This window comes from Solea solea, chromosome 3 (genome assembly GCF_958295425.1).
Source record: "Solea solea chromosome 3, fSolSol10.1, whole genome shotgun sequence".
Classification (NCBI taxonomy): domain Eukaryota; kingdom Metazoa; phylum Chordata; class Actinopteri; order Pleuronectiformes; family Soleidae; genus Solea; species Solea solea.
This window is the reverse complement of record NC_081136.1, coordinates 35,556,921-35,573,828: the sequence shown is the minus strand read 5'-3', so window position 1 is coordinate 35,573,828 and position 16,908 is coordinate 35,556,921. Positions and strand designations below refer to the sequence as shown.

Here is a 16,908-nt window from a genome sequence, read left to right as displayed (position 1 = left end):
ATTCATGGTGAATGGTTAAATAAATACGGCCACGCCCCTTTTGGGAGGAGTCTCAACGTCATATGGCGTTTGCGATATTGCTTATTTTTCTTGTTAAAACACGTAAACCTGAGCGACCCACCGCAAATGTCTTTGACTTTTTACCAAATGTGATTTAAATTGCATGAAAAATGTGCAGCACGTTCACAACATCGTTAATTTAGGTGTAAAAGTACGCAGTTACACAAAATAACCCACATTTTGTTGCTTAGCATCTGCTCGCACATGGCGCAACCTTACTCACGCTGTTATGTTATTTTCTTCTCTTTTCTTTCACCTGCACGCTTCAGTGTATTATTCACAGCAATTTCCAAAATTAAAGCTTCAGAACACACAAATGTGTGTTGTTGTTTTTTTTAATTTGACTGTTGAAATAAATGCAAAGTCTCTATTTAACCAGGAAATGAACAATAAACAAAAGTAGATCATTATTTTTCAACACTTTGTTTATTAATTTTTGTTACATAGACATCAAAAACAATCAAAAACAAAGTTTTATTTCACTGATTCAAAATAAAAAAATAAGTTCTATAAACGTGAGGAAGAAAATTGCATTCATAGTATGTGCAGGTAAATACATAAATGAATAAAATATATGAAAATATTTTATTTATTTATGTAGAAGTGGGGTTAGCACTTGCAGCGAGAAGACCCGGGTTCGAGCCCCGGTTGGAACAAGGGCCTTTCTGCATGTAGTTTGCATGTTCTCCCCGTGTGTGTGTGAGTTCTCTCCGGGTACTCCAGCTTCCTCCCACAGTCCAAAAACATGCAATGTGGGGATAGGTAAATTGGACACTCTAAATTGACCATAGGAGTGAGTGGGAGAGTGAATGGTTGTTTGTCTGTCTCTGTGTGTGGCCCTGCGATGGACTGGCGAACTGTCCAGGGTGTACCCCGCCTATCGCCCGATGTAGCTGAGATTGGCACAGCACCCCCCGCGACCCTCTGGTGGAGGATAAAGCAGTAGATGATGATGACTGATGATGATGTATTAGTGTAACAAGCTGCTATACAAATCTTACATGTAAAAGCTCATATGTGATCTATTGTATGTCGCCATCACCAGCATTCAGCGACATCGCGTTGCAGTTATTGAAAGTTTTTTGCCAGAGGCGATGTTTGAAATCAACAAGTTGACGACGCATCAGCAATAATCTACATTGATTATTGCTGATTTGTAGCTCTGCAAACACTGAAATGTGTTAAAGTACTTTTTACACCACTGTTCCCGGCCGACATTTCTCCGATTTAACAATACCAACAATAGCAAGAACAGCAACAACAGCAACAACAGGGGCAACAGCGGCAACAACAACACCGGCATCAGCACTGGTATCAGCACCGGGATCAACCATCTCCACAGGTGTGTGTTTGTTCTTCTTGAGAAACTGTACGTTTGCAGGTAGGACTTTGCTCTCCTCGCTCCACTCCACCTGCTGTGTTTGTCCTGAAGAGCGGGAAACACCAAACAGGCAGAAGCAAACGATAAGCGGTCAACAACAAACTTATGACACAAGATCAACAACTGACCTGAGTCTGGACTGTACCAACTAATTTCAACCTGGACTCGACCAACTGCCTTGAGTCTGGACCCTACCAACTATTTGTCTGGACTCTGCTAAATGACCTACATTTGGACCCTACCAACTAACAGGAGTCTGGACTCTACCAACTGACCTGGGTGTGGACCCTACCAACTATTAGTCTGGACTCGGACCTCACATACTAACCTAAATTTGGACTGTACCATCTAATTTTAATCTGGATTTACCAACTATTAAACAGGACTCTACTATTGGTGTGGACTCTACCAACTCACCTGAGTCTGTGACTCTCAGGTTGATGTCTTTCCTGAACTCTGTGTTGTTTCCACTCTCCTTCACGATGGTTCGACACCTGTAAAGTCCAGCGTCGTTAATGCTGACGTTCTTCACCGTGATGGAAACGTCTCCGTCTTTTATCTCCGGATCTCTCAGCTCCACTCGACCGCGATAACCTGGATTCTGGTAGTTTTCGTATGAACGTGCGTTGCGGTACAAGAAGACGTACTTCAGTGGCTGCAGGTCAGGTCTGGTCCACTCTATCAGTGTCACCTCACCCTCGCTGGAACACCACGACTGAAGAGTTGCGTCCCTTCCAGGCATCACTGTTCGCTCCTCGAGACCTAAAATTAACAAAAACAGGAAACAGTGAGCAGATAATAATCCAAACACAGTCTTTGTGTCGTGGTCTGTCCCTGTTAGACGTTCTGGACTTTAAGGTTTTTCTGTTTTGGACTTTTCAAACTCCAGTTTTGCATTTTCTGTTAATAATTATTATGAATCACTGCTACTTCTTTAGCTGAAATAAGAACATGCTAATAGTTATTTTGTTTTATTTTTATTCAACACATGTTACTTAAATGTCAATTCTAGGAATAGAATCTCTTCATATTTTTTTCAGAATAAAAGCTCTGTATTCTGTATGAAATAGTTGTTTTTGTGAAGATAATGAAAATCCTTTAACCCTTAGGCTTGAGGCTTAATTTATTTAAGAATATTAATCTGTACTACTTTTATAGCAGTTTTTGGAAGTGGCCATTTTTGTCCTTAATGACTTAAAAAGGTAGTACATTTAAAATCTGATGGTACACAGAACTAATAATGTGTGTCAGAGTCCTCAATTGAGTGTCAAAGTCCTCAGAAATGATGGGATGTATGGTTGTTCTGAGAAGGACTGAAGTTCTTTAAGAGATTTATGCAGAAAAAATATTAATCTGTTAAGTTTTTATAGCACTTTTAGGAAGTGGACGTTTTTGTCCTTAAGGACTTAAGAGAGTGGTACAAAAAAAAATCAAGTTTTCTACTTAAAAATTTTAATTTTAATACCAAAATGTGTCAAGAGAGAGTTTTTATATATATATATATATATGTATATATATATATATATATATATGTATATATGTATATATATATATATATATATATATATATATATATATATATATACACACACACATATATATATATGACAGCCAAGAGGGAAAAATCTGATTTTTAAAATCATCTGCTGGGGCCACAGATACTGTTGCCGTTGGGCTAGTTTTGGCCCACAGGCCACCAGTTGCTGACCACTGAACTATAAACGGGTGCGGATAGTGAGCTTGGGCATAGATGAGGTTGTGTTTAGGGCAAATTCATAAAAATCAAAACAGGAAATTCAAGGAACTTTAATTCAAAATATCATTTTCTCTCAATTTTCCCCTCTTTTTTTTAATCTTTTGCAATTCTGAAATCCACCAAATGTTGCAGTCATGCATCTGCACCAACAATCTCTGACGCATTTAAACAACAGTGACATAAACTCATCAAACTGGCATTCAAAGCGTTAAAATCCTCAGAAATTATGGGATGTTTGGTCGTTTTGAGCAGGATCGAAGTTGTTTTGACTTGTTTGTTTTCAAACGGCCAGGCAGCCACGCCCGCCCGCTGTGCAAACAAGATAAGACTTATTACCCGCTCCCACGCACGCACGCACACACACGCACTCAATGACACACACATGCACATGCACACAGACACACACACACACACACACAAATGCACACAAATAAACTGTCCTCAGCTGTGGTTTGGACATGAAACAGGGTCGTCATGAAAATAGAAAGTTACACACGCACAAACACGCACACAAGCACACACGCACACGCACAAACACGCACGCACACTGCTCACCGTCGATGACCAAAGCCAGAGAAACGAACAAAATATCCCTCAAATACTGCGACATGACCGAGAGAGTCAGAGTTTTAAATCCTTTGTTCAGGTTGACCCCAGTGACACAAAGTGACCACACGAGGGCAGCAGAAAAGCAGCAGCTCCTGTGTCCACCGTGGTGTGGGAGGGCGGGAGTGGTTTTCACAAACTTCCACGAAAACAGTGACTGTCCTGAGTCTTTTTCAAGAAACAGAAACCTATGTCGGCTCCGCCCTCTCCACGCCCCCTTCCCTCCCTTTTGCAGCTGAAGAAAACCAGAAACGAGCAGACACTGACAGACGCTGCAACTTTGTTTCATAAAGAGCAACAACAACAACAACAAAAAGAGAGGATTTAAAACATCAAATCTTCTCTAACAGTGTCAGAAAAAACACTTTATTTTGAAGGAGTGAAACATGTAAATATGTCATGATGATGATTGGCTCAGTGTCTGCAAATTAAACTCTTCCGTGTTTCAAACACAAACAAGATGTCAAAAACAAAACATCATCGTCATGACAATAGCAACACACACACACACACACACGCACGCACACTGCTCACCGTCGATGACCAAAGCCAGAGAAACGAACAAAATATCCCTCAAATACTGCGACATGACCGAGAGAGTCAGAGCTAACAACCGTGAGAGCGAAGTCCTGCAGCAACAACAACAACACCCTGTGGGGGGGGGGGGGGGGGCGTTCCCATGACGACTCCGGGGGGGGGCGGGGGTTCGTTGCATGTCATGGTAAACAAAGGTGACTGAGTTACAGCTGCAACTAACGATAATTTTGGTCCATGAAATAACAGAAAACGTTAAAAAATGTTGATCGTGTTCGTCAAACGAGGAAATGATGACGTTCTCAAATGTTTTGTTTTGTCCACAAACCAAAATGATTCACTTTTAATGGTTTCTTTGTTATTCACATTTAAGAAGCTTAAACAATCGGAAATCTTGTTTTAATCACGAAAAAAGCTTCAAACCGATTAATCGATTATCAAGATAGTTGTCTGTTAATTTAGTAATCGATTATTAATCGATTCATCATTAATTGTTTCAGCTCTAGACCGAGTCAAGCTAGAGCTCATTCGTGCTTCACTGTGAATACAAAAAAATGCCGGACTTTTATGATTAGACATAGAATGTTTTTGTTTTTTTTTACCACACTCTTAAGTCCTTAAGGACAAAAACGCCCACTTCAAAAAAACACTATAAAAACTTAACAGATAAATGTTTTTTTCTGATTTGTTTGGGAGGAAATTTTCTGTGATTGACTGATGACCTGCAGGCTGTGACCCCGCCTTCGCCCTATGTCAGCAGGGATTGGCACCACCCCTTGTGACCCTAATGTTGACGATAAAGTGCTTAACACAATTAAGATTAAATAAGCAATACAACACAAAACATGGAAGCTTAAACGTTTAACGGAATGTCTTTGAGCACAGTGACAACAACACAAGCAGCGGTAACATGCAGCACAAAGACACGCCCTCGAAAACACACCCGCCCCCATGGGTGGGGCTCGGAGTGTCCTCCACCTTCAGATGGACGACACTCCTTGGCTCCATGTCCCTCTTCCTGCGTCCCGTCGTCTCCGTCCTCACGTAGCACTTGTACTCTCCGGCGTCGTCCGCGCTGACGTTCCTCACGATCACAGACGCGTTTCCGTTCGCCATCGTCGGGTCGCTGAGGTCCACGCGGCCTTGGTACGGCTGAAGCTGGTACTGTTGGAGCGCTCGTCCGTCCCGGTAGAAGAGCACGTACAGGTCGGCACCCGGCCGAGACCAAATCAGCCCTGTGATGGCGGTGTTGGGGGGGGCGTGGCACCCGAGGAGGGCGTCGTCGCCCGGCTTCACAATCACCTCTTCCAAGTCTGAGCGAGAGCAGAAAACGCGTGACATCACAAATTCATTAACCTGAATGTTTGCTGATGTAGATTTAGTCAAGAACCTTAACCATGACTTTAAATCATTATTTCAGATATTTCAGTCATCCTCATGGAGAACAAAACCTGGTCCTAATGAGGCAGAACCTCATATTCTGAGGAGTTCAGGACTAAGATTTGAACTGTGGTTAGGGTTAAGGTTAGTGTGTGTTTGTGTGTCACTGTAGATTTTAGAAGGCCCCAGAAGACCTCAGAGGACCTTGGAAGCTAACTCGGGTTAGACAAATGCAGGACAAATAAGTCAGAAACACAGGTGAGGTTTTGATGATAACATGAGCTCACCTTGAAAGAGACCTCTTGAAAACGTGAGAACATGCCAGAGCACAGTCACAGCTATGGATATGGAAGTCATGTTGAGCTGTGGTTTTCCCGCTCTGTGGAGTCAGAGAGAGAGAGGCTGCTATTGTTGGGGGCGTGGCATCAAAAATGATAAGATTAAGATCAAAAATGTGGTCACACAGGGACAGCACAAGCCTCTAAAGGCCCTCTCCCACCAGATCAGCTGGTGTTTGACCGTTATTGATGTAGATGTTCTCTCAGCAGAAGACCTGAGAAGACCTCAGAGGTCCTTAGATTTCAGAAGACCTGAGAAGACCTCAGAGGTCCTTAGACTTCAGAGGACCTGAGAAGACCTCAGAGGTCCTTAGACTTCAGAGGACCTGAGAAGACCTCAGAGGTCCTTAGACTTCAGAGGACCTGAGAAGACCTCAGAGGTCCTAATGGCGCATTTCCACCGGCTCTACTCGTCTTGCCTCGCCACGGCACGGTTTAAGTAGCGTTTCCACTAGCCTAGTACCTGGTACCAGGTACTATTTTAATAGTAAGGTTACTTCACACACTCATTATAAAATCTGAAAACATCCAAAAAAAAGTACAAAACATAAACTGTGATTGTTTAAAAACTGTAATAGATAACAAAACTTTGAGAAAAGTCTCAAGTCGAATGTACTGTATATACTGTCTGTGTGTGTGTGTGTGTGTGTGTGTGTGTGTGTGTGTGTCACGTGATTTCCAGGAATTGAGGCTGTTTCACATGAATTCAGGGCTTGTGTCCAGCAGGTGGCAGCAGAGCGACCTCAGCAGGACAGAGCAGTGAGGTTTTATGGCTGTAAATGTTAAATTCTCTTCATCTAGGACTAATATTTGGCTTGTGGTCGTGGTTCAGGGTCAGTGGTCTTTGTGGTCTTTGTTCAGTCTTTTTAAAAGAAAGGAGAGAATAAAAGAGCTGCGCACACACACACACACACACACACACACACACAGAGAACAGAGATAAAAGAAGTTTCGATGCCGTGACATGAGCTCACCTTGAAGAATCCCAGTCAAAAGAACACTCCAGCTGTGTGTCTGCAACTCGTTTGTACTGAATGAAGAATGAATGAAGAAGAAAAAGAAGAGGGGCAGAAGTAGGAGGAGGCGGAGGGGGAGAAGGAGGAGGAGGACCTGCCACCCCACAACTGCTTTCTAGAATCCTCCACTTTACTCTGATCTAACAATCTCTGCATCAGCTCACGGGGACACAGGAGCTGCTGGTCTGCTGCTGCCTCTGTGTGTGTCTGTGTGTGTCTTTGTGTGTGTGTATGTGTGTGTGTGTGTGTGTGTGTGTGTGTGTGTGTGTCTGTGTGTGTGTGTGTCTGTGTGTGTGTGTGTGTGTGTAAATATTTATTTAATCTGACTCCATTTAAACAACAATTAACTTTACTTTTAAATATCGTTGGGAATTAAAGTTAACCAATCATTGAAAATCCAAACCCTTTAAGAATCCAATGGGTCTAGTTCAGAGTCTAGTTTCTATAATAAAAACCACTCAGTGACCTAATGCCTGGGTCCAAGTATTCAGAGGTCACAAATGGAGCTCAACAGTTTACAGGACGTGATTCTCAGTCTTTTCTATTCAACTCAGAGGTGTTAAATCTCAGTGTGAGATGCTGTGATGTTAAAATCACTGATTTTCTCTCTGGGCTTTGGTGTGGGAGAGTGAGTGGTTTAACAAACTTCAGTTTCCTGTTGGAAAAGTCTGTGTCACAGTGAGATAAAGACGTGAACGTGTTATTAAGACATCATGGACTTCAAATGGTGTCGATTTTATTTGCTGAGTCTTCAGTAAAGTGGAAGCTGGAAGCTGGAGTTCACATGCTGAGCTTGTGTCTCCTGCACCAGAGGAACAGATACTGACAGACGCTGCAACTTTCTGTCATAAAGAGCGGCAACAACAGAAAGAGAGGATTAAAAAACTCTTCTGTAACAGTGTCAGAAAAATCACTTTATTTTGAAGGTGCAAAGAGTGAAATGTGTAAATATGTCATGATGATGATTGGCAGCAGATAATGTTTCCAATCACAATACAATCAATGCTAAACATCATGCACTGAAATAAAACAAAAGATTGTATTGTCATATTATAATATATATTGTCAGTCAATCATCATCTACCACTTTAGTTCAGTTCGCCAGTCCATCGCAGGGCCACACACACAACCATTCACTCTCACACTCACTCCTATGGTCAATTTAGAGTGTCCAATTTACCTAATCTCCACATTGCATGTTTTTGGACTGTGGGAGAACCCGGAGAACCCGGAGAGAACCCGGACACACACAGGGAGAACATGCAAACTCCATGCAGAAAGGCCCTTGTTCCAACCGGGGCTCGAACCCGGGTCTTCTCGCTGCACCACTACACCACCGTGTGACCCCATTATATATTGTATTATATTATATTATATTGTAGATATCAAGATAATATTTTCATATTTTAAGTCATTAAAAAACACATCCATGTTATTTCCTGTCAAAGTGCTCGTTGCAGACGACTTCAGTGATGGACAAACTTTCCTTCAGGGCTAAAACTTACAATTATTAGCTTGACAATGACAGACTGATTCACATATACAGTGTGTTAAAGTGCGTTAAAGTGTGGAAAATACATGAAACAAACTCTTGTCTGTGCACTGTTTGTGTCGATTGTTAAATGAGATTATAATTCGCTTCACTTGGAACGCTCTTTTTGGAGTTGTTACGCTTCTTTGAGAGCAGGAGGACAATAATCCCAACACAAACAATTCCCACAGTCGCCGACACACCAGCTATGAGCGCAACAGAGTTTTCTGATTTTCCTTCTTCTGACTTTCTTTCATCCGATTTTCCTGCTTCCGACTTTTCTTCAACTTTGTTTTCTTCATCCTCATTTTCTTTATCCCAGACTAATGAAGAGGTCTGACCTTCAGACTCACCTGAGTCTGTGACTCTCAGGTTGATGTCTTTCCTGAACTCCGTGTTGTTTCCACTCTCCTTCACGATGGTTCGACACCTGTAAAGTCCAGCGTCGTTGACGCTGACGTTCTTCACCGTGATGGAAACGTCTCCGTCTTTTATCTCCGGATTTCTCAGCTCCACTCGACCGTGATAACCTGGATTCTGGTAGTTTTCGTATGAACGTGCGTTGCGGTACAAGAAGACGTACTTCAGTGGCTGTAGGTCAGGTCTGGTCCACTCTATCAGTGTCACCTCACCCTCGCTGCACCCCAAGTGAAGAGTTGCGTCCCTTCCAGACATCACTGTTAGCTCCTCTAGACCTAAAAATAACAAAAACAGGAAAGAGTGAGCAGATAATAATCCAAACACAGTCTTTGCGTCGTGGTCTGTCCCTGTTAGACGTGTTGAGGTTTTTCTGTTTTTTGTTTTTAGTTTTCTGTTCTGCACTATTTTTATAGCAGTTTTTGGAAGTGGACATTTTTGTCCTCAATGACTTAAGAGGGAAGTACATTTCAAATCTGATGCTTCACAAAAACGAATAACGCATCAAAGTCAATATCTTGCCTAATCTTTGCCAACATTGTTTATGTTGTTTTGACAGTGACATCATCAAACTGGCATTTAAAGCGCTAAAATCCTGAAAATTATGGGATCACCGACAGTAAGACAAGAAAAACACATTATTTCAGCCGTTCACACGTATCCACGTCACTCCCTTTGTCTCTCTCTCTCACACGCACACACACACACACACACACACTGCTCACCGTCGATGACCAAAGCTAGAGAAACGAACAAAATATCCCTCAAATACTGCGACATGACCGAGAGAGTCAGAGAAAACAACTGTGAGAGCGAAGTCCTGCAGCAACAACAACACCCTGTGGGGGGGGGGGCGTTGCCATGACGACTCCGCCCGGGGGGGGCGGGGTTCGTTGCAAGTCATGGTAAACAAAGGTGACTGAGTTACAGCTGCAACTAACGATAATTTTGGTCCATGAAATATCAGAAAACGTTAAAAAATGTTGATCGTGTTCATCAAACGTGGAAATGATGACGTTCTCAAATGTTTTGTTTTGTCCACAAACCAAAATGATTCACTTTTAATGGTTTCTTTGTTATTCACATTTAAGAAGCTTAAACAATCGGAAATCTTGTTTTAATCACGAAAAAAGCTTCAAACCGATTAATCGATTATCAAGATAGTTGTCTGTTAATTTAGTAATCGATTATTAATCGATTCATCATTAATTGTTTCAGCTCTAGACCGAGTCAAGCTAGAGCTCATTCGTGCTTCACTGTGAATACAAAAAAATGCCGGACTTTTATGATTAGACATAGAATGTTTTTGTTTTTTTTACCACACTCTTAAGTCCTTAAGGACAAAAACGCCCACTTCAAAAAAACACTATAAAAACTTAACAGATAAATGTTTTTTTCTGATTTGTTTGGGAGGAAATTTTCTGTGATTGACTGATGACCTGCAGGCTGTGACCCCGCCTTCGCCCTATGTCAGCAGGGATTGGCACCACCCCTTGTGACCCTAATGTTGAGGATAAAGTGCTTAACACAATTAAGATTAAATAAGCAATACAACACAAAACATGGAAGCTTAAACATTTAACGGAATGTCTTTGAGCACAGTGACAACAACACAAGCAGCGGTAACATGCAGCACAAAGACACGCCCTCGAAAACACACCCGCCCCCATGGGTGGGGCTCGGAGTGTCCTCCACCTTCAGATGGACGACACTCCTGGGCTCCATGTCCCTCTTCCTGCGTCCCGTCGTCTCCGTCCTCACGTAGCACTTGTACTCTCCGGCGTCGTCCGCGCTGACGTTCCTCACGATCACAGACACGTTTCCGTTCGCCATCGTTGGGTCGCTGAGGTCCACGCGGCCTTGGTACGGCTGAAGCTGGTACTGTTGGAGCGCTCGTCCGTCCCGGTAGAAGAGCACGTACAGGTCGGCACCCGGCCGAGACCAAATCAGCCCTGTGATGGCGGTGTTGGGGGGGGCGTGGCACCCGAGGAGGGCGTCGTCGCCCGGCTTCACAATCACCTCTTCCAAGTCTGAGCGAGAGCAGAAAACGCGTGACATCACAAATTCATTAACCTGAATGTTTGCTGACGTAGATTTAATCAAGAACCTAAACCATGACTTTAAATCATTATTTCAGATATTTCAGTCATCCTCATGGAGAACAAAACCTGGTCCTAATGAGGCAGAACCTCATATTCTGAGGAGTTCAGGACTAAGATTTGAACTGTGGTTAGGGTTAAGGTTAGTGTGTGTTTGTGTGTCACTGTAGATTTTAGAAGGCCCCAGAAGACCTCAGAGGACCTTAGAAGCTAACTCGGGTTAGACAAATGCAGGACAAATAAGTCAGAAACACAGGTGAGGTTTTGATGATAACATGAGCTCACCTTGAAAGAGACCTCTTGAAAACGTGAGAACATGCCAGAGCACAGTCACAGCTATGGATATGGAAGTCATGTTGAGCTGTGGTTTTCCCGCTCTGTGGAGTCAGAGAGAGAGAGGCTGCTATTGTTGGGGGCGTGGCATCAAAAATGATAAGATTAAGATCAAAAATGTGGTCACACAGGGACAGCACAAGCCTCTAAAGGCCCTCTCCCACCAGATCAGCTGGTGTTTGACCGTTATTGATGTAGATGTTCTCTCAGCAGAAGACCTGAGAAGACCTCAGAGGTCCTTAGATTTCAGAAGACCTGAGAAGACCTCAGAGGTCCTTAGACTTCAGAGGACCTGAGAAGACCTCAGAGGTCCTTAGACTTCAGAGGACCTGAGAAGACCTCAGAGGTCCTTAGACTTCAGAGGACCTGAGAAGACCTCAGAGGTCCTTAGACTTCAGAGGACCTGAGAAGACCTCAGAGGTCCTAATGGCGCATTTCCACCGGCTCTACTCGTCTTGCCTCGCCACGGCACGGTTTAAGTAGCGTTTCCACTAGCCTAGTACCTGGTACCAGGTACTATTTTAATAGTAAGGTTACTTCACACACTCATTATAAAATCTGAAACATCCAAAAAAAAGTACAAAACATAAACTGTGATTGTTTAAAAACTGTAATAGATAACAAAACTTTGAGAAAAGTCTCAAGTCGAATGTACTGTATATACTGTCTGTGTGTGTGTGTGTGTGTGTGTGTCACGTGATTTCCAGGAATTGAGGCTGTTTCACATGAATTCAGGGCTTGTGTCCAGCAGGTGGCAGCAGAGCGACCTCAGCAGGACAGAGCAGTGAGGTTTTATGGCTGTAAATGTTAAATTCTCTTCATCTAGGACTGATATTTGGCTTGTGGTCGTGGTTCAGGGTCAGTGGTTAGTCTTTGTTCAGTCTTTTCAAAAGAAAGGAGAGAAAAAAAGAGCTGCACACACACACACACACACACACACACACACACACAGAGAGAACAGAGATAAAAGAAGTTTCGATGCCGTGACATGAGCTCACCTTGAAGAATCCCAGTCAAAAGAACACTCCAGCTGTGTGTCTGCAACTCGTTTGTACTGAATGAAGAATGAATGAATGAAGAAGAAAAAGAAGAGGGGCAGAAGGAGGAGGAGGCGGAGGAGGAGAAGGAGGAGGAGGACCTGCCACCCCACAACTGCTTTCTAGAATCCTCCACTTTACTCTGATCTAACAATCTCTGCATCAGCTCACGGGGACACAGGAGCTGCTGGTCTGCTGCTGCCTCTGTGTGTGTCTGTGTGTGTCTGTGTGTGTGTGTGTGTATGTGTGTGTGTGTGTGTGTGTGTGTGTAAATATTTATTTAATCTGACTCCATTTAAACAACAATTAACTTTACTTTTAAATATCGTTGGGAATTAAAGTTAACCAATCATTGAAAATCCAAACCCTTTAAGAATCCAATGGGTCTAGTTCAGAGTCTAGTTTCTATAATAAAAACCACTCAGTGACCTAATGCCTGGGTCCAAGTATTCAGAGGTCACAAATGGAACTCAACAGTTTACAGGACGTGATTCTCAATCTTTTCTATTCAACTCAGAGGTGTTAAATCTCAGTGTGAGATGCTGTGATGTTAAAATCACTGATTTTCTCTCTGGGCTTTGGTGTGGGAGATTGAGTGGTTTAACAAACTTCAGTTTCCTGTTGGAAAAGTCTGTGTCACAGTGAGATAAAGACGTGAACGTGTTATTAAGACATCATGGACTTCAAATGGTGTCGATTTTATTTGCTGAGTCTTCCGTAAAGTGGAAGCTGGAAGCTGGAGTTCACATGCTGAGCTTGTGTCTCCTGCACCAGAGGAACAGATACTGACAGACGCTGCAACTTTCTGTCATAAAGAGCGGCAACAACAGAAAGAGAGGATTAAAAAACTCTTCTGTAACAGTGTCAGAAAAATCACTTTATTTTGAAGGTGCAAAGAGTGAAATGTGTAAATATGTCATGATGATGATTGGCAGCAGATAATGTTTCCAATCACAATACAATCAATGCTAAACATCATGCACTGAAATAAAACAAAAGATTGTATTGTCATATTATAATATATTGTCAGTCAATCATCATCTACCACTTTAGTTCAGTTCGCCAGTCCATCGCAGGGCCACACACACAACCATTCACTCTCACACTCACTCCTATGGTCAATTTAGAGTGTCCAATTTACCTAATCTCCACATTGCATGTTTTTGGACTGTGGGAGAACCCGGAGAACCCGGAGAGAACCCGGACACACACAGGGAGAACATGCAAACTCCATGCAGAAAGGCCCTTGTTCCAACCGGGGCTCGAACCCGGGTCTTCTCGCTGCACCACTACACCACCGTGTGACCCCATTATATATTGTATTATATTATATTATATTGTAGATATCAAGATAATATTTTCATATTTTAAGTCATTAAAAAACACATCCATGTTATTTCCTGTCAAAGTGCTCGTTGCAGACGACTTCAGTGATGGACAAACTTTCCTTCAGGGCTAAAACTTACAATTATTAGCTTGACAATGACAGACTGATTCACATATACAGTGTGTTAAAGTGCGTTAAAGTGTGGAAAATACATGAAACAAACTCTTGTCTGTGCACTGTTTGTGTCGATTGTTAAATGAGATTATAATTCGCTTCACTTGGAACGCTCTTTTTGGAGTTGTTACGCTTCTTTGAGAGCAGGAGGACAATAATCCCAACACAAACAATTCCCACAGTCGCCGGCACACCAGCTATGAGCGCAACAGAGTTTTCTGATTTTCCTTCTTCCGACTTTCTTTCATCCGATTTTCCTGCTTCCGACTTTTCTTCAACTTTGTTTTCTTCATCCTCATTTTCTTTATCCCAGACTAATGAAGAGGTCTGACCTTCAGACTCACCTGAGTCTGTGACTCTCAGGTTGATGTCTTTCCTGAACTCTGTGTTGTTTCCACTCTCCTTCACGATGGTTCGACACCTGTAAAGTCCAGCGTCGTTGACGCTGACGTTCTTCACCGTGATGGAAACGTCTCCGTCTTTTATCTCCGGATTTCTCAGCTCCACTCGACCGTGATAACCTGGATTCTGGTAGTTTTCGTATGAACGTGCGTTGCGGTACAAGAAGACGTACTTCAGTGGCTGTAGGTCAGGTCTGGTCCACTCTATCAGTGTCACCTCACCCTCGCTGCACCCCAAGTGAAGAGTTGCGTCCCTTCCAGACATCACTGTTAGCTCCTCTAGACCTAAAAATAACAAAAACAGGAAAGAGTGAGCATATAATAATCGAAACACAGTCTTTGCGTTGTGGTCTGTCCCTGTTAGACGTGTTGAGGTTTTTCTGTTTTTTGTTTTTAGTTTTCTGTTCTGCACTATTTTTATAGCAGTTTTTGGAAGTGGACATTTTTGTCCTCAATGACTTAAGAGGGTAGTACATTTCAAATCTGATGCTTCACAAAAACGAATAACGCATCAAAGTCAATATCTTGCCTAATCTTTGCCAACATTGTTTATGTTGTTTTGACAGTGACATCATCAAACTGGCATTTAAAGCGCTAAAATCGTGTTTAAGAGATTTATGCAGAAAAATAGGAATCTGTTTTTAAGTTATTATTGCAGTTTTTGGGAGTGGACATTTTTGTCCTTAATGACTTAAAGGGATAGTCCACCCTGGGGAAGATGAATGTCTATTAAAACTAGACCATCTATGTCGTAGAAATGTGAAATAATATTTGAAGTAAGTGCCTTCTTGGCCGAGAGTCTCGCTGTCATAACCTTCGAAGTTTCGCTGACCCCAGTTAAATAAAAACAGTTGTGTCCCGCCCTTCCCCCACACCCACAGCATTTTCACTTTGACTGAAACATTTTCACTTATGATTCCGTCTGTTTCGTTTCCCTTTTGGAATTGTTTTTCGTCACAATGGAAATACAACAGAACATTACGCATCAAACTAACATGAAATCACCGACAGTAAGACAAGAAAAACACATTATTTCAGCCGTTCACACATATCCACGTCACTCCCTTTGTCTCTCTCTCTCTCTCTCTCTCTCTCTCTCTCTCTCTCTCTCTCTCACACTCACTCTCACACTCACTCACTCACTCACTCACTCACTCACACACTCACACACTCACTCGCACACACACACACAAACACACTCTACTCACCAAAGGTCTGAGTGCAGAGGAGCAGGACACAGAGCAGGACAGACATTTGAGACAGAGACACAACAGACTCAACGCACACTGACACGAAACAGCTCTTTGTGACTGACTAAAGAGGAAGAGGGAAAGAGAGAGCAAAGGAAGGGAATCAGGGAGCAAAGGGAGGGAGGGAGGGAGCAAAGGGAGGGAATCAGGGAGCAAAGGCAGGGAGCAAAGGGAGGGAGGGGAGGAGCGAAGGGAGGGAGGGAGGGTTGGAGCAAAGAAAGGGAGGGAGCAAAGGTGAATTGTGAAAAAGTGACATCATGCTGAGAAACAAAAGAGTAAGTAAAGAAAGAACATGGTTTTACATGATTATATCTTCTTTAACGTCTTATTTTCTTCACACGTTGTTTCTCCCTGGACAAGAGAGAAAAAGGACTAAATGATCCATAAATTGAAATTGACATTTACAAGTAACTTTACGTTATATTTATGTACACAATACATATTATTCTTCATGAATTCTTATTATTATTACATTACATTATATTATATTTTATCTTAATTTTCTACAATTGCTTAAAAAAGGTTTTTATTTTATATTTGTGTTTATTCAGTTTATATATATATATATATATTATTACTTGACAGGAAATAACATTTGTGCTATTACAGTCAGTTCATCCACATCTCAAATGAAATCAAATAAAATGTCATCAGAGTTGAATCATGATTTGAATCTGAAACAGATAAATTACAAGTGTAATTGTGGTAAAGCACCATCTACTGGTCAAAGGCAGTAGCACGGTCTGAACACGTCAGCACATGCTCGGTGAAGCTGCATAAACTCTCTCATATTATGTGTGTGTTCTTGAGTATTTTGTGACACATGTTATTGTTTTTCTCTGATTTCAGACACACACACACACACACACACACACACACACACACTACATGTTGCTGTTCAACAATCTTCATTAAAGAAGACAAAGAATCCTTCTTCCTGAGACCCGCCCCTCAAACAGTAATACAAAATAATAAAACAATAATAAATACTAAAATACTCAGAGTGTCATGATCTTCTCTCTCAGTCCTGTCATCTCACCCCTCCTCACCAGCCCCTCCCTCCTCATCAGCATCAGCTCCACTCACCTGTTCAGCCCCTCCCTCCTCACTAGCCCCTCCCTCCTCATCAGCATCAGCTCCACTCACCTGTTCACAGCAGCTGCACCTGATCATCCATCAGCCCACTATACATACTCCGCTCCACCATGCGTCCAACTGTGTTTGGGTCCTTCCCTGACCCTTTAAGCAGCGATTAAAGGAAACTGCAA

At 42.4% G+C, this 16,908-nt stretch overlaps 4 protein-coding genes across 5 annotated transcripts; all 4 read right to left on the bottom strand.

The window, feature by feature from the left end:
* Positions 1 to 467: 467 nt before the first annotated feature.
* On the bottom strand, positions 468 to 4,448 carry LOC131456368 (butyrophilin subfamily 1 member A1-like). 2 transcript variants are annotated; one of them, XM_058624653.1, is made up of 3 exons: positions 4,338 to 4,448; positions 1,859 to 2,203; positions 468 to 1,486 (listed from the first exon to the last, which is right to left on the bottom strand). In XM_058624653.1, the coding sequence occupies exons 1-3, from the start codon at positions 4,390 to 4,392 to the stop codon at positions 1,254 to 1,256; spliced, it is 633 nt and encodes a 210-aa protein (XP_058480636.1). In that variant the 5' UTR covers positions 4,393 to 4,448; the 3' UTR covers positions 468 to 1,253. The 2 variants fall into 2 exon arrangements, with proteins under 2 accessions (XP_058480636.1, XP_058480635.1); XM_058624652.1 differs by lacking the exon at positions 4,338 to 4,448 and adding an exon at positions 3,753 to 4,010.
* Positions 4,449 to 5,185: 737 nt separating this feature from the next.
* LOC131456389 (butyrophilin subfamily 1 member A1-like) lies at positions 5,186 to 7,126 on the bottom strand. The gene is made up of 3 exons (XM_058624679.1): positions 7,030 to 7,126; positions 6,005 to 6,096; positions 5,186 to 5,650 (listed from the first exon to the last, which is right to left on the bottom strand). Exons 2-3 carry the CDS (start codon positions 6,072 to 6,074, stop codon positions 5,199 to 5,201), a joined length of 522 nt encoding a protein of 173 aa, XP_058480662.1. The 5' UTR covers positions 6,075 to 6,096; positions 7,030 to 7,126; the 3' UTR covers positions 5,186 to 5,198.
* An 844-nt stretch (positions 7,127 to 7,970) lies between these two features.
* On the bottom strand, positions 7,971 to 12,558 carry LOC131456388 (butyrophilin subfamily 1 member A1-like). The gene is made up of 4 exons (XM_058624678.1): positions 12,450 to 12,558; positions 11,404 to 11,495; positions 9,745 to 11,049; positions 7,971 to 9,297 (listed from the first exon to the last, which is right to left on the bottom strand). Exons 2-3 carry the CDS (start codon positions 11,471 to 11,473, stop codon positions 10,598 to 10,600), a joined length of 522 nt encoding a protein of 173 aa, XP_058480661.1. The 5' UTR covers positions 11,474 to 11,495; positions 12,450 to 12,558; the 3' UTR covers positions 7,971 to 9,297; positions 9,745 to 10,597.
* Positions 12,559 to 13,352: 794 nt separating this feature from the next.
* LOC131456380 (uncharacterized) lies at positions 13,353 to 15,754 on the bottom strand. The gene is made up of 2 exons (XM_058624666.1): positions 15,599 to 15,754; positions 13,353 to 14,675 (listed from the first exon to the last, which is right to left on the bottom strand). The coding sequence occupies exons 1-2, from the start codon at positions 15,642 to 15,644 to the stop codon at positions 14,068 to 14,070; spliced, it is 654 nt and encodes a 217-aa protein (XP_058480649.1). The 5' UTR covers positions 15,645 to 15,754; the 3' UTR covers positions 13,353 to 14,067.
* Positions 15,755 to 16,908: the final 1,154 nt, after the last annotated feature.